The sequence below is a fragment of the Paroedura picta genome, chromosome 2 (genome assembly GCF_049243985.1).
Source record: "Paroedura picta isolate Pp20150507F chromosome 2, Ppicta_v3.0, whole genome shotgun sequence".
In the NCBI taxonomy this organism is placed as follows: domain Eukaryota; kingdom Metazoa; phylum Chordata; class Lepidosauria; order Squamata; family Gekkonidae; genus Paroedura; species Paroedura picta.
Window position 1 is genome coordinate 7,873,452 of NC_135370.1, and position 24,345 is coordinate 7,897,796.

At 46.5% G+C, this 24,345-nt stretch overlaps 2 protein-coding genes across 3 annotated transcripts in view; both read right to left on the reverse strand.

Moving 5' to 3' along the window:
- Positions 1 to 1,868: 1,868 nt before the first annotated feature.
- VWC2L (von Willebrand factor C domain containing 2 like) lies at positions 1,869 to 7,680 on the reverse strand. Its single transcript, XM_077324193.1, is given in 4 exon segments — positions 1,869 to 1,933; positions 1,936 to 2,031; positions 2,034 to 2,333; positions 6,610 to 7,680. Coding segments are annotated over 3 exon segments (384 nt in total). The 5' UTR covers positions 2,257 to 2,333; positions 6,610 to 7,680.
- A 333-nt stretch (positions 7,681 to 8,013) lies between these two features.
- Positions 8,014 to 24,345, reverse strand: part of SPAG16 (sperm associated antigen 16) — a 477,747-nt gene continuing 461,415 nt past the window's right edge. Inside the window, exon 16 of one of the 2 annotated variants that reach the window (XM_077319325.1) lies at positions 8,014 to 8,347. In XM_077319325.1, coding sequence (XP_077175440.1) covers positions 8,172 to 8,347 — 176 coding nt within the window. In that variant the 3' untranslated portion in view covers positions 8,014 to 8,171. The remainder of the gene's footprint in view (positions 8,348 to 24,345) is intronic. The other variant, XM_077319327.1, reaches the window with a different exon arrangement.

Sequence of the window (24,345 nt, forward strand, 5' to 3'; positions counted from 1 at the left end):
TCTTTTCCTCCAAAAGTCTTACCAGTTTACACTTGGGGCAGATGTAGTCCATCTTATCTTCTGGGAGGAAGGCAATCATGTCACACTCACTGCAGATGATGGGATGAGTGTCCTGGAGGTCCACTGTAATTTCTAGGCAGTGCAAGTACTAGGGAAATATAATCTACTGATTCTAATTGCTCGGCCAAGAACCCCAGGCTAAGAGCCACAGGCCAAGAGCCCTTTGTCTCTTGCACCTCTGGCAAGGAACAGCCCTTTTTAATCCTCCCAGTAATCACCCAGCAATCACCTCACCCAGTCAGCACAATAGCCTCACCTGGTCAGCAACTACATTCCCCAGTAGCTCTCTCCACGTGCCCTCAGTTGTCTGAGCTCTGCCTCTGGCGAGGAGCAGCCCTTTTTAATCCTCCCAGTAATCACCCAGCAATCACCTCACCCAGTCAGCACATGACTGTAAGACACTTCCTCCTGTCTAGTAATTATCCCCATGTTTGTGGTCATTTGGTGGGACTGCTGTGCAATCAGTGTATACCAGGGGTGGCTAAACTGTGTCTCTCTAGATGTTCATGGACTACAGTTCCCATGAGCAGGTGCTTGCAAGGGCTCATGGGAATTATAGTCCATGGGCAGCTGGAGAGCCACAGTTTGGCCACCCCTGGTGTATACACTCTTGGCCTTTTCACATCCAACTAAGGACCTGATTCCCCTCCAGTGATCTTCTGCAGCCCGTAAGAGCCCCCTCAGCCCGTTGCCCTTCTGTAATTAAGCTCTTTTTCTCCTGTGGTGGAAAGCTCTGTCTTCGGATTGCCCTCTCCAGTTCTTGACAGTGGACGCATGCTGATAAGCAAAGGCATTCCATACCTGCTCAGAGGCTGCTAGTCTCTCACCCAGATCAGTGACTGTAAGCTGGTTTACTATTAATGATGAAAAACACTATTCAGATGTGCAGCCATTCTGCCCTCCCCCCAATCTCTTTGGGGCAAATATCCCAATGTAAACAGGAGAGGAAACCCAAAGGTCATGTAGATCTCACCAATGTCTTCATTTGTTACTGAGTACCTCAAACAGGATGGAAACAGACAAGAAATAAACAAGGGGCTCCAGAAGAAAATGTGCGTTTGGTCAGGAAGTGGGTAACTCACTTACCTTTCATCACCTCGTCAGTTTCTTTCCTCTATTCTTTTTCAAGTAATTGGAACAAAGGTTTCTTACACATTTCCCCTGATATCTCCGCCATGAAAAAGACCAGAAACCTTGTTTTTTTTTTTACTCAATGCTAGGAATTCTGGGAGGAACGTGACGTAGTTCTTCAGATTCAAATGGGTCGTTGTGTTGGTCTGAAGTGGTACAACAAAATTTGAGTCCAATGGCAACTTGAAGACCAACAAAAATTTAATCAAGGCGTGAGCTTTCAAGTGCAGGCACACTTCCTCAAACAATGGAACAAAATTCATAGGAATACTGATATAAGGATAAAGTAAATTTGCTACTAATTTACTTTCTTCTTATATCTGTACTTTTATGATCCATTGTCTGTGGAAGTGAGCATGCACATGAATGCTCACACCTTGAATAAATCTTTGTTGTTCTTCAAGGTGGCCTCTGTACTCAAATTTCATAGCTTTATATAGAGACATTGACCCTAATGGCCCTCAAACTAAGGTCCTGACAATATGTATGAGTTAACTTGACCATTAACAGACTCATCACTGCAGATGTAGGGAAGAATCAATCTATTTTCACAAATATCAGACAACAGGATCTGGGAATGTCACACCTGAAGTATCATTCAGTATCATTCAGTACTATTTAGCCATACTTTTAAGTATCTTTCTAAATTCAAATGAATGAATGGCATTGATCTTACCTTAAATTCTTCCAAATCTTGTAACTTTTCTCTGATATTCACAAAAATTCTTCACTTCTTTGCATTCGGACAACATCCATTATGTTCTACTTTAGTACACTTTGGGTGAATTTTGGGGCATTCCGGTTGGTCACAGACCGGCCCATCCTCAGTACAGACACAGGGCAGCTGGAATGCCCCGGGAAAAACTGCTCTCCCAGTTTGTATACAAAACCACTGTCATCCACACAACCTTTCCCCCGATAGTCATCGAAAATCAGATTGTTCTCATTATTGGACGTCTGGTCCCCTTCGTCGGCAGGGTAGTCTTCATGGTTGAAGGCAGCTGGGGTGACCACGTGGGGAATCAGCAGAAGAAACAGGCAGGCTTCATGGACGTGAAGAGCCATCCCACTCCTCAGCTCCTGTCTGCGATCCACTCTCAGACGCACATGGACGTTCCCATGGAGAAGCCAGCGCGGCAGGGCTGGGGAGGAATTTAAATAGGAACAATCGGAAAGGTTATTTAAGAAAAAAACCTCAGAGCATCATAGAATCAAAGAGTTGGATGGGGCCACACAGGCCATCTCATCCAACCCCTTCCCTGTACAGGATCAGCCTAAGGCATCCAGGAGAAGGATCTGTCCAGACACTGCTTAAGGACCGCCAGGGAAGGGGAGATCCCCACCTCCTTAGGCAGCCCATTCCACTGCTGAACTACTCGGAATGTAAACATCTTTCCCCTGATATCTATCTGGTATAGTTCTACACAGAGTTTAAATCCATTACTGCAGGTCCTCTCCTCTGCTGCCAACAGGAACTGCTCCCTTCCCTCCTCCAAATGATAACCTTGCAAATACTTCAAGAGAGCCATCCCATCGTGTCTCTTCTCAACCTCCTATTTTCCAGGTGGAACATTCCCAAATCCATCAGGTTTTCCTGGCCCCAGATCCTCCTTGTCACTCTTCCTTGAACCCTCCCCATTTTGTCCATGTCCTTTTTGAATTGAGGCCTCCTGAACTGCACACAGGTCTCCAGGTGCAGTCTAAGATGGGGCTATGATATCTTGTGATTTTGATGGGATGCCTCTGCTGATACAGCGCAAAACTGCTCATATGTAGCTTACTGTCCACAAGTACCCCAAGATCTCATTCACACACTCTTCTAGCCAGAAGTATATCTCCCATCCAGTATGCATGCTTCTGATTTTGTGACCCAGATGTAGAACTCTGCACTTCTCTTTCTTGAATGGCACCTTGTTCTCAGTTGCCCACTTTCCCAGCATGTTCAGATCTTGTTGAACTCAATCTCCTCTCAATTCGATGCCATCTGCAAATTTAAGGAGTAGTCCCTCCACCCCCTCATCCACATGATTGATAAAGATGTTAAAATGGGCTGGAGCCAGTTCCGGGCCCTGGGAGACCCCGCTGCTCACTGCCACCTGACTCCTCACAAGCTTATAATTTTCTTCAGTTCCTAAAGATAAGCAACTACTATGAACACCAATGAACAAGAAATGCCACCTTTCTAACCATTCCTGAGAATTTATTTATGCATATATGCATTAGCAGACATAACCAGAACATGTACAATATGACTTGGATTTCAGGAGGGAAGCCATGTTAGTCTGCAATAGACGAGCCCAGCCTGGAGTGCTACTGAATATAATTCAACCCCCAGGATGCACTAAACAACTAGTGCATCCAGGAACTGGTGATTCTCTTAGTTTCACCTGGATTTACTCTATTACACTCCATCACTGCCAACTGGCTGGTGATCTTTGGCCCCAAAGAAGCATGTCGGACCTCAACAAGGGCCAGAGCTTTCTCGGTCCTGGTCCCCAACTGGTGGAACGAGCTCCCTGAAGAGATCAGGGCCCTTCCTGAAGTCTAATTTAACAGGGTCTGCAAAGGGAGCTCGTCCACCAGGCATTTGCCCAAGACCGACCAAACTTGATAACACCCACAGGGCCCCCCTCAGACATCCCCTTCATGGCCTGAACCAGCCTGACCTCTCTGGGGGCCTTATCTAAGTTGTCATTCCTGTTATGTTGTTATTGATCAAGACCATTGAAATTGTGTTGATTTAGAACCACAGTTGGATTATTGTTGATGCTACTTTTGATTATGTTATATGTTTAGGTCGTTCCATGTATTGCCCCGTGATGTTATATGTAAACTGCCCTGAGCCGTATGGGAGGGAGGTATAAAAGTCTAATGAATGAATGAATGATGTACTTTAATATTATACTCCTATGGTTAAAGCACAGGGTTCCTCAGGGGCTACCCAGCTCCTTCCCTCTATCCTGCCTTAATGGGAATCAGCCACAGCAGGCAAATTTCTTCCAGACCAGACTGACCAGAGATTCTAGTTTTTTTTTGGGGGGGAGGGGTGGGCATCATCTGGACATAGAATCAGGGTCACTGTGGGTGGGACAGGTAAATTGTGAATTCCTGCATTCTGCAGGGGGTTGAGCTAGATGACCCTGGATGTCCCTTCCAACTCTATGATTCTATGACCAGTTGACCATTTCCGGCCAATTCTGGGGCTGTTCAAAGCCTGAAAAATATTTCAGGGGCTCCCCATGGTCAAAAAGGTTGGGAAAGGCTGGGTTAAAGTCTGCATTGGGTTGAATACAATGGCACAAAAATTGACATTGTCAAACCTGATGTGGATAATGCAAGCCAGCCAGAAAATGGGCAGTGAATATAAATCCCAATTGGGTTGGCCAAGACACCTGTCACCTGTTGAGTTCTTAAGAGAAGGCTCTCAATATAAGCCTGATTCCTGCCTGAGGAACAAGAGAACCAGAACGCAGGAAATCAGGACACATTCAAGTGCTGACGGCCGATGACGTCAGGTGCACCCAAGCAAATGCTTGCCCACATCTGGATGTCAGGTGCTGTGCTTGTTTACACACCACCACAAAGGGGCCTGTGGAAGGGATGAATCACTTTTGAACGAGTCTTTAAGAAAACAGAGCCCGAGACCCATGATTGCCGTTGTTCCTTTTTAATTGCTGGGCTCACAATTCCGCACGGCCTTCACAGCATGATGAAATGGGATTCTCTTCAAACAACAACAACAAAAACAACAACAAAAGATCATGAACAATGATTCTGACAACTCAGCTCTGCTGCAAACAGTGGGGGTGAGGGTGATGCTGCATTAATTCTGGTCTTGGGAATAGTAAAACATCTCCGGTTGCGAAGCTGTCTTAGCCAAAGCAAAAGAGGTTCCTGGGCACGGCTGGGCCAGCCTAGCAAGTCCCCTGGGGTCTCGACACAACAGCGGGGCATGTTTGAGTATGAAGTGGGCTCAGCAGGCCGAGGCTCATTAACCGATGGTTACCCTCGCTTACAGGTGGGCTTGCTGTGCCTCGTAGATTGCAGGGCACCAAAGGATGTTCCAGCGTAGATAAATATTATGCTCACCCGAACATTCAGCTCTGAACATGGTGTGGTCTCCACCGGCCTTGGGAGCTGAGAACCTCTTGAGCTTCCCTAGGTGCATAGAATAGCCGGGGCATCCAGGAAAGGATGTGATTTTTTATTTTTTATTTTTGCAAATCAAATAGTCTTGCTCTGCCCTCACGCTCTACCTCCGTTCTGCTGCTTCACTGTCAGTGCAGTACAGCATCACCGTCAGCAGAGTCTACGAGCCACATGCGCTGAATCAGTTCTCTCGCCCCAGCCAAAGGAGGAAGAAGACTTCAGGGGTGGTTCCCTTCCCTTGGCAGAAGGGCGCCACAAAAACAGACGCTCCCAAAGGAATGGCAGTGACAAACCGCTAAATGCAGGAGCATTTTAGTTAATGGAATATGGACCCCTCCCCACAAAAAGGAGAGATACTTCTTCGCCTCCCTTTGCATCCCTTGTGTTTCCTGGTCTAATATTCAGCTCCTAAAGGCAGTTTCCTAAACTACAATGATAGAAAACGGGATTCTGTTATAGATACAGTCTGTGCATTATTTATTTGCAAAGGTTTCCACAAACGTATGCCCTCAAACTTCCCATCTATCTCTCTACTCAAAACCACAGCCGAACGCGAATGACTCAGGGAAAACGAAAGACGCCTTGTGCATTGCCGAACAGTCTAAGCGATCCTGTTGACAAAGCAGATTTTATTTTCCATGCTCCGAAGGAGGGAGATGCTGGATGCTCAACAGACCTGATCAGAATGTCAAAGATGCCTTGTCCACTGTTGCTCCAGGCACGTTTTGGCCACCTGAGTCAATGGTGCAGCAACAGCGGGAGTGCCCCTTCCCAAACACAATTCTCCCTCTCTGTGCCTGGCAGGGCTGGTCCCACTGCCCCTCCCCCTTGGACCAAGCAGCCACTTGCATGCCACAGGTAGGCTTTGATCAGCTACACTTAAAAGCTGTCCAAAGTTCACAAAATGATCAGGGTTTTTAGAACTGATTTGTAACTAGCACAGCAGGGAGCGACCCATTGCTGTACAAGGATTGGTTGTTTTTTTTTTTAAACAGCTTTCACAAAGAATGAAATTCTTAACATTGCCAACGTCTTGTCATCTTAGATGCTTTTATTGTCACTGAATTACACTTCATTTTGACAGAAGGAAACAGAAGAGAATGAAAATGCGACTCATTAAGGATTCAACATGTAAAGAAGCTCCAGGAAGCTCTCGGTGCGTACTTAAAGTTTATAGTACTATTTCTTTTACTGCAAGATGTTTTCAGCTGCGCAGAGAGTCTACAGCTCTTGGAAAAACCGAATGCCTCTTGTAAAATGCATGCTTACCTGGTCAGGGGGAGAGCTGGGCAGGGTTGCAGGCCAGCCACATTTCTGCCACGTCTCAGAAGCAGCAGGTCTTCCTAATTACATTTCCAAGGAATTCTGATGGGAAATCCCTTTCCTCAGTGGCTCCCATGGCACAGAAGCACCCAGCAGAGACACCGGGAGACTTCTGCTTTAAACCCCGGTGTCGAGAATTCAGAGCCAGCAACCGTAGAAGGATCCAGAGGCAAAGCTGCCGGGCATAAAACCATACTCCAAAGACAGGCTCATCACTCCTCGCTCGATCTTTTCTCCCTTAAATCCTCCGGTCCAATATTTGCTTCCCCCCCAAAAAACAACACAACCGACACTCTGTAGCTCTGCAAAAAAGGCACGCAAGGGTGGAGGATGTGCTATGCCTCCAGTTCCAGGAACAGCAACGGCATGCCGGAGCTTGCAGCCAATCCGGACCGAAATGCAGTCAGGAGCACCATCCTGCCCAGCGGCTGTCCCCCAAAACAAATGCCGGGGGAGGGGGATGCGTGGCTCTCAGGAGCGTCCGCAACTTTCAGTGAGATTCAGCACCCTGGAGAGCGGCCGTTCAGCAGCTGCTTGGCGGAGCTCCTTCGGTCAGACAGCTGGAGCCCTTCAGCACCACGGACAGCACTCTGCAGTTGGCATCCAGCAGACGGAAGGACGTGCCGCTCCTCCTGGCGAAGGAAGCCACTGTGCCTGCGAATCGGCTCTCCTGGAGCAGCGTGGACCCTCGGATGCCTGCCCCTGGGCAGAGGAGGGCTGCAAAAACCCACGGACATGGAAGCCCGGAGAGCTTTCTGCCCACCACAGCCCTCCAACGCTGCTGATGTCAAAACAGGGGGAGCAGATCACATCACACACCGCAGGGCTGCCGCTCTGGCAGGGGCGGTGAGAAGGCAGGAGGAGCTCTCTGCAGTGAGCGAGGGAGACAGCCAGGCGAACGGGGGAGGTCTCGCCCGCTCGGAAACTTGTGTGTTCTTCTTTGGCCATGGGTCAGAATCACTTGGGAGGAATACACACCCAGCTGCTTGTCTGTGGCTGCCCGGGTGAACGGGAGGGAAGTTGCATGCGCATACACATGCTCTCTCTCTCTCACACACACACTTTCTCTCACTCTCTTTCACACACACACACACACACACACACAGTGCAGATCTTTCCAGGGACTAGACCAAGTTGAAATTGAAGACATTTTTTTTAAAGGTAAATCTCTCTTAAGGTTCCTGCTGTCTTACCTTGACTTAAAAAAAAAAACAATCCCCCTGCAATTCATCTTCTCTGTCATTAGGCGTCATTGTAAAACCATTTCCTGAGAATATGACAAACGGGAGCCTCTTTCACCCTTTCTTTATGGACAAATGAGCTGGCAAAAAAAGAAGTTAATTATTTTTTTTTATTGAAGTACAATACAGAAATGTTATATCCCCTCGCTTTTGTTCTGTCTCGAATGTTGACGGCAGATACATTCCTCCCGCCCCCAAAGCCACATTCCTTGCTAGTTTGTTGTCCAACCGTTTTGGTGAGATTTCGCTCCGCGGCAGATCGGCGTCTCAGTTCCAGATTCGAACTGTGCCATCTGAACCGCCTGAGATCAGATGCTCTGCCTTGTGATCAAATGTGACACTCTGGACTTCGTCTTCATGGCCCACCAAGGTGGAAAGATTGCCGGATTTGAGTTCGAGAGTCTTCACGGTTCCATCATTGCTGGCGAGAGCTACGATATGCCCTGCAGAAGAGAACAAGGAGAATGGAGGTCTCAGACGCAAAGACCACAAGCAGCTTCAGAGTTCCCAGCCCCGAGGCGGTAGCATCTCATACCCGATGCATCCATTTTGTGCACAGAACTGTGACTGCAGATAATCATGCGCTTTTCAGGAATGCAAGTCAAATCAATACTAAAAAGAGATTCACAGGAACGTAATGAACTTGGGAGGTTTGACAGTGCAATTCAAGTCAAGCAATGTGCTGAGAGAGCAGTTATTTACTAGAAGGCTGATAATGCATTTATTTGAACACTGTTGCTCCTACCAGTTTATAGTCTGTACGAAGTATGCAAAAAATCCCCCCCCCCAAAAAAAACCAAACTTAAAGCTGTGTATATATAGTTTATATAACTATATAAATCACTAAAATTGTATGCATTTTTCTGCTTTGCGTGGAAAGAAGTGTTATTTTTGCTCTGAATCATATCAAATTCTACCCCTAAACAAAAAGATGATGTTTTCTTGCAGATCCTTTAAGATGAATAGTATCCTGTAAGGCACAGCTTGCAATGTCCCCATTCATTTCCATCCCACTGTCTTTTTAGAACTTCAAACTCGAAGGAAATGCCTGCGCAGACACTTCACAAATTTTTGATGCCCCCCTTAAGGGAGGCACAGACCACAAAGGCATTTTTCCATCTTTGCCAGCTGAAGCCACTAGTGTCTGATCTGACCCTGGGAAACGTAGCCCAAGTGATCCATGCAATGGTCACCTCTAGGCTGGATGTAGCTCTCTCTATGTGCGTCTACCCTTTGTCTTGACCCAGAAACTGCAACTGGTGCAAAATGTGACTACTCGGGTCCTTACTAGGACATCACAGAGGACCCATATTGGACCTGTCCTCCAACAGCTGCGTTGGCAGTTGGTTGATTTCCAGATCCACTTCAGGGTATTGGTTTTAGCCTTAAGCGGTCTGGGCCCTGAGTATCTGAGGGACTGCCTCTCCCCGAATGCCCCCCAGAAGAACATTAAGATTGTTGAATGCTAATATGCTGGTGGTCCACATCTCAAAAGAAGTGTTCCTGGACCCAACCAGGGCCTTTTTGGCCCTGGCCCCAGCCTGGTGGAATGTGCAACCAGTGGAAACTCAGGCCGTGAAGGTGCTATGGAACTTCCACAGGGCCTGCAAAATGGCATTATTCCACCATCATATGGCTGTGGCCAGGGGCAAGTAAACACAATCCAATGGTCCTCTCCCTCACCCCCTCTGCAGTTTCTTCACCATGTACAGGGGCCTAAAGAGATACTCGCAGGAATTAGGCCTAAGAATCGAACAATGAAGCATTCAAGGTTATTGTGTAATTGTTTTATTGGTTTTATTGTTTTTATTGAAAATGTATACTGATCATTGTTGTTGTACACCACCCCTAGCCTGATTTTTAGAGAGGGGTGGTTTTAAATCAAACTACTACTACTACTACTACTACTACTGTAGTAGTAGCAGCAGCAGTAGCAGCAGTAGTTTGTTGCATGTCATATGACATGGATGGGTTGAAATGCATCTCAGTGGGTATAAGTAAAACATATAATTTCCAGGGGGCAGCTGTATTCGTCTGCAGCACAAGACCGGAGTTGAGTAACAGTTCAGCAGTGGAATAGGCTGCCTAAGGCGGTGGTGAGCTCCCCCTCACTGGCAGTCTTCAAGCAAAGGTTGGATACACACTTTTCTTGGATGCTTTAGGATGCTTAGGGCTGATCCTGCGTTGAGCAGGGGGTTGGACTAGATGGCCTGTATGGCCCCTTCCAACTCTATGATTCTATGATTCTATAACAGCTTAAAGGCCAGCAAGATTTCCAGGGTCCAAGTTTCTTTCCTCAGACTCAGAACAGACAATGGGAATTTTGACTCCCGAAAGCTTCTGCGCTGGGCATCTTGCTCGTCTTTAAGATGCTGCTGCACAGATATGATTGTAGATTCTATTCACAATGTCCTCTATGAGGAATCATTTCACAGAAGGTTAATAGTCCTGAACTTGTCTTACAACTATCATCTATCACTCTGTGATCCAGACAGTATGTTCAAAGGAAGGGGGGGGGATGATATTTAGCGAGACCCTTGATATAGGGGAGGGGCTGGAATGGCTTCACCCTCTGCCACAACCCTTCCCATCCTCTGTACTAGCGACTTATCCAGAGAGAGTCTCTGCTTTTTGTTCAGTGATGGCATTTATCACAAACCTCACAATTAAAAACCTAAAGAAGCCCCGTTACCATGTAAAGTAATTTAAAGAACAAAGTTTTAGTCCAGTGGCACCTTTAACATCAGAAACTGTTGGCCTCTGTCCAACCCCTGAAACCTTTGCTGAACCTTCACAAGAGATAGCATTACAGGCAATTTTAATAGTTTAACATTTAATATTTAAATGGCACTGGATCCAGATTGGAGACCGGATCAGGTTCAAGGTTCAGGTGCTACCCTTTAAAGCCTTAAACAGTCTGGGACTCCTGTACTTATGGGAATGCCTCTTCTGCTATGCCCCCCAAAGAGCACCAAGGTCCAGCAAACAGTAATTGCTCAGGATCCTCAGCCCCAAAGATGGAAAACTGGCCTCAATCAGAGCCAGGGCCTTCTTGGTCCCGGCTCCAACCTGGTAGAATGCTGTACGAAGGACAGCAGGGCTCTCATGGACCTTCAACAGTTCTGGAGGGCCTACAAGATGTTCTGCCAGGCCTATGGCTGAGGCCAGGAAATTAACACTCAGAAAATACTCAGCTCCTTACCCACAAAACATCAAATACACCATCCACTAAAACTCCAACAGAAAACTGTTTTCCCCCTTTATAGGGTTAAGAAGGTGGTTTAAGAACATAACTCATTATAATTTAATGTAATTAATATGCTGGGAGTGCTGGCAGGAACTGAGGGCAGAAGAAGAAGGGGACGACAGGGAATGAGGTGGCTGGATGGAGTCACTGAAGCAGTCGGTGCAAACTTAAATGGACTTAGAGGAATGATAGAAGACAGGAAGACCTGGAGGATCATTGTCCATGGGGGTGCGATGGGTTGGATACGACTTCGCAACTTACAACAACAATTTAACTTAAATGGTTTTTTTAAAAAATCTGTTTATTGATATAAAGTTAACTGTATAAATAAAGTTACTTACCCACCCTGAGCCAACCGGGAAGGGTGGGCAATAAAAATTGTGGTTGTTATTGTTATTACAATATTTTAAAGTTTAAATATAATGTTGTTATTATTATTTATTAAATTTTTATACCACCCCTGCCCTCCCAGTATTGCTCAGGACAGTGTACAAGATGGGTTAAAAATAACAGTAATTAAAAAAACAACAACACAATAAAGCGACATTAATAGTATAAGACTAAATAAAAACCTAAGTAACAAATTAGCAGCATTAAGCATAATCAGCCTCCAGATATTCACTGCCCATAATAATAATAATTATTAGTATTTGTTGAATTTATAGTCTGCCTTTCTCCAGCAAGGCCCAGAGCAAAACAAGGGAATTACACATCAAGGACACAGGAGGGAAAGTTTCCTATGAGCTGGGTGCGGAGGTAACTAATTTAACTCCCAAAGTTCTTCTGGAACATTCCTCCCTATGCTACACATAGACGGATATTTGTACAAGGAAGGGAAGCCATGCTAAGCATGATAAATGTGTCCTCATTTGCACACCTTTATAACTACTGGGCTGGTTCTTCTAGAACAAGCCTGACGCAGCAAAGATCTCCACGATGGATTGGGGTGTCCAAAACAGCAGATGTGAATATCTATTAGAAGCGTTTCTTTAGTACATCTTTGCTGACAGAAGTAGTGCGTATGGATTTTTCTTGCAGCTCGGCTCTGTAGGCAAATAGCTAAGAGAGAAGCAAATGCTTTTTCCTCTCTGACGGGAGGAACTACCCTGGGAGGCAGCCAAACCCTTTCTCGCTGGGCTTTTGGACTCTTTGAAAAACACAATAAAACTTACTCTCTTTTTTTTTGAAACACTGTCCTGGAATGTTTAATTAAAATTGTCATTACCTTCCAGGGGATTAGGAGTCGGCTCTTCCAGTGCAGCAGAATTAACTGTATGGTTTCTATTATTCTGCATGAGTGCCGATTTTCATGGGGGTGGCTGCCTCACCATTTGGATTCAGGAGAATTTGGGAGCTTTTGAAGGAAAAAAAAAAGCAAATAGAGTCCCACTGAAATTAAGCACACCCAAGCTCCCCTCCTTTCCGGGAGAGGTCATTAAAACGTGTTTAACTCTTCCAGGGAAATAAATGGGCCCGGAATATGCTTATCTCCAGCTGGATTATTCCTGGGCTGGCTTCATTTGGATGAAAGGTTTAACACAATCTCCGCACACAAAGCGATGCATGCGTCAAAGATTAGCTCTCTTTGCTGAAATCAAAAGGAAAGGAACCAAACGGCGACTAAAGTTATTTCAGAAAAGTTAAGTGCACCTTTATAAATCAGTCCCATGTTGAATGGTCTGCTGCTGCCCATAATCTGCCACCTTTCCAGCTACACCATCCCTGGAATTTAGGAATTCCATCTTCATGAAGACCTGATCAGTTCTCTCTAGAATGACCTTTAGATAGCAGCTGAATGCTGTGCAGTTCTGTGCTAGCTTGTAAATTTTTGTCACCATTGTTTATGGAGCCATAGTCTGTTTTGTTGAAGAAGCAGAAGAGTTGGTTTTTATATCCTGCTTTTCTCTATCAGAAGGTGACCCAAAGCAGCTTACAACTGCCTTCCCTTCTTCCCCCCACAACAGGCATCCTGGGAGAAAGGTGAGGCTGAGAGCTCTGACAGCATTGCCCTGGGAGAACAGCCCTGTCAGTTCCGCAGCAAGATCAAGGTCCCCCAGCTGGCTGCACGTGGAGGAGTGGGGAATCAAACCCATCTTGCCGGATGAGAAGTTGCCACTCTTAACCATGACACCAAGCCCCTGGCTGCATTCCGATGGCAGGATAAATCCCAGTTTCGGTTCTGTGATTTGATTAAACTTGGGCTTCGTGTCGTATCAGGATGTGGTCTGGCAGAGCAGATCCTGACCTTGCCAGATCTTGAAAGCCAAGTAGGGTCAGGGCTTGCATGGAAAACTACCAAGGAAGACTTTGTAGAAGAAGACAATGGTGAGCTTCATGGTTTGCCTTGAAAACCCATCAGCTTTGACCTGACGGCACTTTGCACATAGAGTAGTAGTAGTCATTGTTGTTAGTTGCAAAGTCATGTCCGACCCATCGCGACCCCATGGACAATGATCCTCCAGGCCTTCCTGTCCTCTGCCATTCCCCGGAGTCCATTTAAGTTTGCACCTACTGCTTCAGTGACTCCATCCAGCCACCTCATTCTCTGTCGTCCCCTTCTTCTTTTGCCCTCGATCGCTCCCAGCATTAGGCTCTTCTCCAGGGAGTCCTTCCTTCTCATGAGGTGGCCAAAGTATTTGAGTTTCATCTTCAGGATCTGGCCTTCTAAGGAGCAGTCAGGGCTGATTTCCTCTAGGATGCACATAGAATGCTACAGTTAAATGTGGCCTGCCCAACAAACTGTGAGTTCTTAATGGGTTTTGATACTCATTTTTTTTCTCTTGGCGGGTGTTCTGGAGACATCGAAATGTCGAAACCACAGTTGGTTCCTGCTCCCGTTAGCCCCCCTACCTACAGATTTGTTTGGACAGATCAGCAGATAACCTAGATGCTTCAGCAGGATCTGGCTAGCCAAGACGCTCCCTCCCCTTTCGGCTTCCTCCCCCTTGAGAGCCAGTTTGGTGTAGTGGTTAGGAGTGCGGACTTCTAATCTAGGATGCCGGGTTCGATTCTGCACTCCCCCACATGCAGCCAGCTGGGTGACCTTGGGCTCACCATGGCACTGATAAAACTGTTCTGACCAAGCAGTAATATCAAGACTCTCTCAGCCCCAAGTCCCTCACAGGGTGTCTGTTGTGGGGAGAGGAATGGGAAGGCAACTGTAAGCTGCTTGGAGACTCCTTCGGGTAGGGAAAAGCAGCATATAAGAACCAACTCTTCTTCTTCTTCTTCTTCTTCTTCTTCTTCTTCTTCTTCTTCTTCGGGAGTGGCGGGCTATAAATCTAATAATAATAATAATAATAATAATAATAATAAGATCAAGAACGGATGCAGCTCCCTCCTCAGCCAAGGGGAGGTTCCAAAGGTGGAAGGACGAAAACCTCACTCGGCCACTTGTTTCCCTTTAAAACAAAACACTTGCAGCGCAGCAACACAACTGATTCCGGCCTCGCCGTTCATGTTAAAGGCTGGAAGGAAAAGATGGGGAGTGGGGGAGACCTCAGCAAGAGCGACCCGTTTAAGACCAGATCCAAGGAAAGCAACCCTCGGTCCACTCAGAGGGGATGTTTTCATTGTCACTACTCTTTAAGCTTTTGTATTCTGCTTCAGGAAGGAGACTTGAAGCAGATGGATATATTTCTGTAAATAATTTTTCCAGTCAAGATTTAATCTCTCTTTTAAACCTCAAAGCGCCGTGAGTCAGGATCTGTGCCTCATCCACAATTCCACAAAGGTAACTAATAACTAATAGAAGGGGAAGGGGAAGAAATGGAGATAGTGACAGATTTTATTTTCCTGGGCTCCAAGATCACTGCAGATGGGGACTGCAGCAAAGAAATTAAAAGACGCTTGCTCCTGGGGAGGAAAGCTATGGCAAATCTAGACAGCATCCTAAAAAGCAGAGACATCACCCTGCCAACAAAAGTGCGTTTAGTCAAGGCTATGGTCTTCCCAGTTGCAATGTATGGCTGCGAAAGTTGGACCATAAGGAAGGCCGAGCGTCAAAGAATTGAGGCTTTTGAACTCTGGTGCTGGAGAAGACTCTTGCGAGTCCCTTGGACTGCAAGGCGAACAAACCAGTCAGTCCTAGAGGAGATCAGCCCTGACTGCTCCTTAGAAGGCCAGATCCTGAAGATGAAACTCAAATATTTTGGCCACCTCATGAGAAGGAAGGACTCCCTGGAGAAGAGCCTAATGCTGGGAGAGATCGAGGGCAAAAGAAGAAGGGGACGACAGAGAATGAGGTGGATGGATGGAGTCACTGAAGCAGTAGGTGCAAACTTAAATGGACTCCGAGGACAGGAAGGCCTGGAGGATCATTGTCCATGGGGTCGCGATGGGTCGGACACGACTTCGCACATAACAACAACAACAACTAATAACTACGTGCTTCCAAAACGCTCTGTTACTCTGCAGCTTTCATTTTTCTGGAGGGGCCGAGAACCGAGCCAAGTCCCACCACTTCATTAAGCCTGTGTCATCTTCTTTTTTTTAATATAATAATTTTATTGTTTATTATTATGTAAAGCATTTACAGAGAAGTTGTAAAGAAAAAGCGACCAGTTGATATGGTTTGCCATCTCTTTTAACATAGATATTTAGTTCCCATCACATATTATTCCTAATCTAGAAGTTTTTACCATTTTTCTTAGCCAAGTGATTGTTAATACATATGAGAGTATGATCTGTTAAAGGAATACATTCTGTTATTATCTTAAATGATATTAGGTCAGTCTCCTTCATAAATTGGCCCTGACCCAAGAATTACTACTGTCGTCTTGTTAATGCCTATAAAATATGGTTTGTCATCCTCGTTTAGCATACATATTAACATACATATTTAATTCCCATCGCATATTAATCCTGATCTAGGGGTTATTGCCATCTTTCTTAACAAAGTAGTTGTTGATACATAGGAGGGTATAACCTATTATAAGGATATATTCTATTATTGTCTTAAATGATATAAAGTCAGTTCCCTTCATATATTGGACCTGTCCTAAAGGTTACTGCTACTATTTTTCCTCAGGAAGCCAGGAGAGTACTCCATTGTTCAGCTCATCTTTCAGGTGGTCGCAGAAAATGAAATTGTGTTTTTTTCCATAGTAGAGTATTTCTGATTGTCCTTCTGTCAGGGCCAAAGAAATCTCTTACTTGATTCTTGCTTGTAATCGCCTTTGAGGGGGCTCTGAATCCTTTGTCAATCTGGATCTCTTCCTCTGGTCGCACAGAAATATCTCCTGATAGCTTCCTAGTGGCTGTCGCTTTTGAATAGACTCTTTTTATTTTGCTGATCCAAGTCATTTCCTGCTCTGAGTAGACTTCCAGGTTTTCGGTACTTTCCTTCCTTGAATCTGTTTTCCCAGGTTCTTTAAAGGTACTTTGAGTTTTTACATCTCTGGCACTCTCTCCCTCCAGTTGATTAACTTCCAGGCATTGAAGTTTCACTTGATTTACTGTTAGCTGAGCTACGTCATCAGCTGGTCTCTCCGGACCTTGGGCTCCATCCAAAAGCTCCCCCTTAGTCCCACGAATTTCCTTTTCCAGCTTGTTGACTGCTTTCAGTATCTCTGAGTTTCCTTTGCATAACAAATGGAAAAGCTGTGCCTTAGTTAATTCTTCCATAGTTCTAGGCAGTCACAAACTATAAACAGAAAGTCTCGTGAGGTCTCGCGGGAGCACGAGGGATCCCAAATTATCAGTTTGTCGATCTCCGTATCAAGTCAAATTCCCCCACTGAACTTTCACCAATAAATCTTCAAAACACTCTCTTTGTTTGGTTAATGGGTATAATTAGCTGGGAGTCTCTCACTCGGTGAAAGAAGGAATTCGCTTGTGAATTGGTTGGGGGGGGGGAGGGAAGAGCTTGTGGGAGAAGAGAGAGAAAAGCCAGAAAGCTTTCAATTCTTACTGTTGCAGATTCCAGCTTCTGTCAGCTTCTGCTCCTGTCGATCTGGTAAATGATGGTCTGGGAAGAATGTAAGGTCAGCTGGTCGTTTCAAGCTTGTAAAGTTGTTTGCGACAAAGACGCCATCATGACCTTGAGCACAAGCCGCTATTAATCCAGGGAGGTCGGTCTTCCTATCTCCCCACAGATCTGTAGGACCCTCAGGATGCCGTTCCCGGTTCCTGGGGCGACCGGTGAGCAGATTTGCGTATCTGCTCAGGTCAGCCAGGTGCAGAAGCTCCTGACCCTCGGCATGGCTTAAGAGCTGAACAGAAGTCCAGCTTTTCTTTATGGCGCCATCTTCAGTTTTTAAGCCTGTGTTATCTTCTTATCTAGTCCCCGTTCACAGCTCTAGATCAGGGGTAGTCAACCTGTGGACTACAATTCCCATGAGCCCCTGCCAGCATTTGCTGGCAGGGGCTCATGGGAATTGTAATCCATGGACATCTGGAGGACCACAGGTTGACTATCCCTGCTCTAGATAACTCACAGGGAGAGTGACTCAGCACCTTTGGTGATTTTGGCTGCCATTATTCTACGTTAGCGATCCCCAACCTGTGGGTGTTGAGTAGTCACCGGTGATAAAAAGGGTGGGGACCACTGTTCAACATGCCAGAAGATTTGTCAGCATTACTAAGTAGGTGAGAACAGCATCAGGACAGACCCAGGGGACATCCCAAGAAATTAGCAGCTGCCCCTGTTCTGCCCCCCCCCACCCTTTCCAGTCTGCACTGATTCAGAACAGTTCCAGTCAAGCCCCAACATTTTTCTGCTCCTGGCAGGAGAGAACAAGAAACTTATTTGCTCAGTCACAGGATGGCAAATATGTGGGACGGAAAGTGGAAATGAAAGAGCTTGGAATGGGAACATCTCTTTCCCATTACCCTTTATGTCAACACTGATGTACTTGCACTGAATAATTTGCTCATTATAATGTAAATTTCACTCCATGCTTCCCCGCAAAAAGAGATTTTCTTGTTGAGGGGAGAGAGAACAAATTGGGATTTCATTGCTGATTAAAAAAAATTAAAATTAACAGCTCCAAAATGACCTATGAAATTACTGCAGGGGAAGAATCATGCTTAAAATCCATGCCCTTCCCTGGGTATTCAAAATGTGTCGTGAAGAAGTACATAAAAGAAGGATGGTACGTCACAGTGCACAGTTAGAGGACTGGCTCGCCACAGGTATAAAAGGCCTCTTCTTTAATGTTCAACAGATGCTTTCTGATTTACACTCAGATGATAACCAGAGTTGGTCCATGTGCCAATTCCTTTTCGTGGATGGCTGCAGAACTGGCAAGAGCAGCTCACGAGAGGAAGTGAAAGACAGCAAATCCACAACACCGGCATGGATCTTCACTGGATCCGGGCAGACTCAAAGCACAAAACAGCCACCCAGCATGTTGTGTATGTGAATCTGCTGAGGAGGTCCAAGGCAGGATCTAAACAGATGCAAAAACATCCAGTTCGTTTGCCCAGTAGTCTGGCCTTCTTTCCTACAAACCCACATATTTTACACACCCCAAAATGCCTGCGCTTTTCCGAGGAGCTGTGCAGCCTGTGTGTCAACTGACCTCTGTAGTGAGCCTTTAAGGCTGCCAGTCTGCATTCCAGAAACCTCATGTTCACGATACAGGCCCCCCCCCCCAGTTTCTATTTGACCCGCAGAAGGCCTTGCGTGATCTGAATGCTGAGGCTCCGTGGCCTCTGTCCCTGTCCTCTCGGGATTTGCCACCTCAACATATCCTGCTGAAAGCCGAGGGGAGCCCCTCCTCCTTGATTCACCAGCAGGATCCAACCCACGGGCATTAGTCATCCACCACCACCACCTCTAATGCAGGGGTGGCCAGACTGTGGCTCTCCAGATGTCTACGGACTACAATTCCCATGAGCCCCAGGGGCTCATGGGAATTGTAGGCCGTAGACATCTGGAGAGCCACAGTCTGGCCACTTCTGCTCTACTGCAATCATTGCCACAATGGGCAAAGAGCACTCTTCTACCCCCTTAGTATGGCCCCAAACTGTATGGTGCTCTTGCAAAAGACTGCCCAAAGGAACACCAAGTATTGGACAGGTCTAAGAAGCCCGACGCTCCTTGTTGAAAGGAATCACGTCCTCACTAACTGCCACCGAGTTATTTCCTGAGACTCGCCAATAGAACGGCAGGAACCTGCCATAAGTTTTAATTGGCACCGAGGCAATATAAGATTTCAACAGACAAAGAACAGTGTGTGTCCCCCCCCCCCCATTTCCTCGGGAGCAGGTTTTACGTCTCTGTATCCTAATAGCTGCTCCCTAAGATGCAAACCATGTTAGCATGCTGACGGCATTTAATTGAATTGGTCATGGCATGACAGATTCTTTCAGCACGCAGAATGGGACAAGATTCATTTGCCAGGTGAAAAATGCCAGTCGCCTCGGATGGACTCTCCCTCCTGCCAAAATCGCAAGGCCCACAAAAACCCACACAAACGAACAACAGGGCCGGCATGCGGTATTATGTGAAATACGCTTCCCCCTCCCATGTTTAGAGGCCTCTGGATGCCATTTCCTTCCTGACTTGCTGGTGAGCTTCCCAGAAGCATCTCCCTGAGCAATGGACACACACCTGGTCAGGTAAGTCCTTGCACATGGCAGGTGATGCCTAGAAGAAGAAGAAGAAGAAGAAGAAGAAGAAGAAGAAGAAGAAGAAGAAGAAGAAGAAGAAGAGTTGGCTCCCTTTCCTCTTCTCAGAAGAGACACCATGTGAGGGAGGTGAGGCTGAGAGAGCCCTGATATTACTGAAGAAGAAGAAGAGTTGGTTCTTATATGCCGCTTTTCTCTACCCGAAGGAGCCTCAAAGCGGCTTACAATCACCTTCCCTTTCCTCTCCCCACAACAGACACCCTGTGAGTTAGGTGAGGCTGAGAGAGCCCTGACATCACTGCTCGGTCAGAACAGCTCTATCAGTGCTGTGGGGAGCCCAAGGTCACCCAGCTGGTTGCATGTAAGGGAGAAGCGGGGAATCAAACCTGGCTCACCAGATTAGAAGTCCACACTCCTAACCATTACACAAGTGTCCAAAGATGATTTCAATAAAACTTATGAGGTATCCTCCTGACGTATGCATTGTTGGCTACTATTTTAGATGCATTAAATTCAAACAGTTTAGCTCAGATGGCCTTATGCTTCACAATATTTCTGCAGAAAAAAATGCCGAGTAATACACAGTGTAACGGCTAAGAGGGGTGGCATTCAATCTGGACAGCTCAGTGTGATTCCCCGCTCTTCCACATACTGGGTGACTGTGGGCTACTCACAGTTCTCATAGGGCAGTTCTTGCAGGACTTTTCTGTTAGAGCTGTATCAGCCATACAGGGTGTCTGTTTCAGGGAGATGGAAGGGAAAGGTGTTTGTAAGCTGCTTTAGGACTCCTTCAGGTAGTGAAAAGCAGGGTAACAAAAAAGGAACTCACTTCTAAAACTTCCCCAAAACATTAGTAGAGTTGGAAGGGGCGACACAGGCCATCCAGTCCAACGCCCTGCTCAGTGCAGGATCAGCCTCAAGCATCCCAGAGAAGGATCTGTCCAGCCGCTGCTTGAAGATGGCCAGTAAGGGGGAACTCATCACCTCCTTAGGCAGCCCATTCCACTGCTGAACTACTCTATGGGAAATACCCCTCCACCCCAATATCTAGCTGATAACATTCTACACCTAGTTTAAACCCATTACTACGGTCCTCTGCTCTGCTGCCAACAGGAACTGCTCCCTGCCCTCCTCCAAGTGACAGCCTTTCAAATATTTAAAAAGAACAATCATGTCCCCAGTCAATCTCCGTTTCTCCAGGCTGAACTTTCCAAAGTGCTTCAGCCTTTCCTCCTAGGGCTTGATCCCCAGGCCCCAGATCATTCTCGCCACTCTTCCATGAACCCTCCCCATTTTGTTCACGTCCTTTTTGAAGTGAGGCCTCCAGGACTGCACACAGGACTCCAGGTGCATTCAGACCAATGCGGTAAACAGCAGGACCATGACGTCTTGTGATTTTGATGTGATGCCTCTGTTGACTGTGTTTGCTTTCTCTATTGCTGCATCATACCGTCTGCTCATATTTAGCTTACAGTCCACAAGTACCCCAAGATCTCATTCACACACACTGCTACCCGGAAGTGTATCTCTCATCCAGTACGCCTGTTTCTGATTTTTTGTGACCCAGATGTAGAACTCTGCATTCTCCTTATTGAATGGCATCTTGTTCTCATTTGCCCACTTTTCTAGTAGGTTCAGATCTTGCTGAACTCTCTCTCTATTTTCTGGGCTGTTCGCTACTCCTCCCGATTCTAACGAATGCATAAGACATCAACTTCTTAATGCAGCTTATTAGATACAGTTGTGTGAATCAACTAAGATGCAATCAGGCCTATTTCCTGTGTTTAATTATGTAATCCGCATCTCATCACTGGAGGAAATATGGCATCTTTAAGCTAAACATAGAAGGTGCAACTGCACACATGCTGATGCCACGTGGGCAAGAGGGCGGCAGAGGGTGGTTTCCAATAAAAGGAGGAAATTAATTGAAGCCCTCAAAATACCATTCAAAATAAATCAAGAGGAATCAGATTTTAAGATTTTGCTTAAATACAAAAGCAAAGGCTTCAAAGGTGCCAACACATTAATTTTTATTTCTCCCTGCTGTAGTTGCCTTGCATAACACTGAGCTATCTGGCATCTATGACGGGTAGCAGAGACGAAGCCACATGTCCCAGGGAGAAAGAAAAGCTTTGATCATTAAGGAAGTGTTTTTTATATACATCCAAAGCAATTTAGAGCATTTCTCCAGGATCGATATAAATAGACAGAAGCGCTGCTTGGCATTTTATTACCTGTGGAGGGAGATATTGATCACTGCCATTGATTTCTGTTACGCAAGTGGGGGTGAGGCAACTATTGTTTCTTTGGAAAGATGCTCCACCAAGGACTTGCTTGTAGTCTAAGGATTTAACACGCATGGCATTATTCAGAACCGAAGGAAAGGAGCAGAATTTTACTAGGCAATGGCGTTCATCAGAAGAAAATTTGTAAAGTTTGCTCATATATGGCTGGGATACCATCTTTTGTTAAGAGAGATAATTTTTGTACCCCGCTTTTTATTACCCAAAGGAGTTTCAAAACTGCTTTCAATAGCCTTCCGTTCCTATCCCCACAACAGACAGCCCAGGAAAGGGGTGGGGCTGAGTGAGAGAACTGAGACTGGCCCAAGGTCATCCAGCAGGCCTCCTGGGTCTCAAAACACCTTACAATCACCTTCCCTTTCCTCTCCTCACAACAGACACCCTGTGAGGGAGGTGAGGCTGAGAGAGCCCTGATATTACTCAAGAAAAAGAGTATATGCTGCTTTTCTCTACCCGAAGGAGTCTCAAAGCGGCTTACAATCGCCTTCCCTTTCCTCTCCCCACAACAGACACCCTGTGAGGGAGGTGGGCCTGAGTGAGAGAACTGTCCCGAAATCCCCCAGCTGGCTGCATGGGGAAGAGGAGTGGGGAATCAAATCCAATTTTCCAGATTAAAGGCCACCACTCTTAACCATGACACCACATTGATTCTCATTTCACGTGTGCCTTTCCGTTGTGATTCTGGAATCGTTGCCAGCCTGTATTCTCTTTGGTTGGAAGAGGGAGAGAAGAAAAATGGAGGTTTTAAAGGGCATAAAGCCAACCAGTGAAAAGGCCCAGGAAATATTTGGGTGAGGTGCCTTGTCTGAGCCAAACTAGTCTAATTCAAGATGGATTTAAGGGCATTTGTGCTCATCCCCAGTCAGCGTTCTACTTCTGGCCAGACTGGTGTAGTGGTTAAGAGAAGCATCTTCTAATCTGGTGAGCCGTATTTGTTTCTCCGCTCCTCCACATGCAGCCAGCTGGGTGTCCTTGGGTTTGTCACAGCCCTGATAGTGCTGTTCTCACGTAGCAGTCCTATCTGGGCTCTCTCAGCCTCACCTCCCTCACAGGTGTCTATTGTGGGGAGAGGAAGGGAAGGCGATTGCCAGGTGCTCTGAGGCTCCTTCGGATGGTGAATAGCAGAGTATAAAAACCAACTCTTCTTCTTCTAGCCATTTCTCTGTGCTTTCTGGGGGGGGGGTCTTGGTTTCAGATGGGAGAAGATGAACTCCTAACCACAGAGCAACCCCCTTGGTGCATATCCAAGTCTCCATTCTCGCTCTGTGGAGGAGGCCGTCTCGGGATCATGCTTTCAACAGCAGTAACCCAGCAACGGGTAGGAATTGACCATCTTCGACCATGTCCTGTGGCGCTCTACCCCCAAAGGCCGCAACTGCTGAGGAGAGGGGATGCAGTCTGCCGTGTCTGAGAAAAGTTGAGGCCGAAGATCACATGGGCCCCTGGTCCGTTTTCTCTGCTGTAGCTTGATGATCGCTGAGTGGCCCACAATAGCTGCTAGAACTGGAATGTCGCTTGCCTTGTAGGGATGAGAATTGTGCCACCGAACGGCATCGAAAGCAATCTCCGTGTCACGCAACGCACTATGTCGCGTTTTGATTGCATTCGTCTCTAATTTTGTCGCCCGGTTTTACTACTTTGTTGATTGTGTGTAACGTAATGTTCCCCTGTCCTGTTTGGCAATCTTGTAATTCCTGCTTTACCGCCTGTGTCTAGTTGTGCGATGCTCTTTAATTTGGCGAGCTGGAAGGACGAGGCAGTTCTGACGGCGTTGCTCTCAGCTGTCACCCGCTTTTGAGTCTCCGTGAGAAAAGCCCAGTGGCAAGCAAAGCAAATAGATTATTGAGCCATGCTCATCTCCCCTCCGAATTTCTCTCTCGCGGTGGGCGTTACTTGTTTTCGCAACAACTGGGATTCCCGTTCCACTAGCAGGGGTGGCCAAGCTGTGGCGCTCCAGATGTCCACGGACTACAGTTCCCATGAGCCCCTGCCAGTGCATCCTAGCAGGGGCTCATGGGAATTGTAGTCCATGGACATCTGGAGAGCCACAGTTTGGCTACCCTGAGCACAACAAGTGAATGGGAGGTCTGTATTTTTCATTAGATCTGAATTTAATAGAATCCATATCATCCTCTCCTTCAGGGCCCCGCCCCAACTTTTTTGACCTGCAGGCTCATTTGGCATTCTGGCACCCAATGGCTGCCACAGGAGGCAGAGCCCTCTTCCCCCCACCCACTGAGGAAGACGGGCAATTAGAAATGCCCTGGGAAAAGAGGGGTGAGAGGATAAAACAAAGCTGGGGCAGTTACCACGGTGA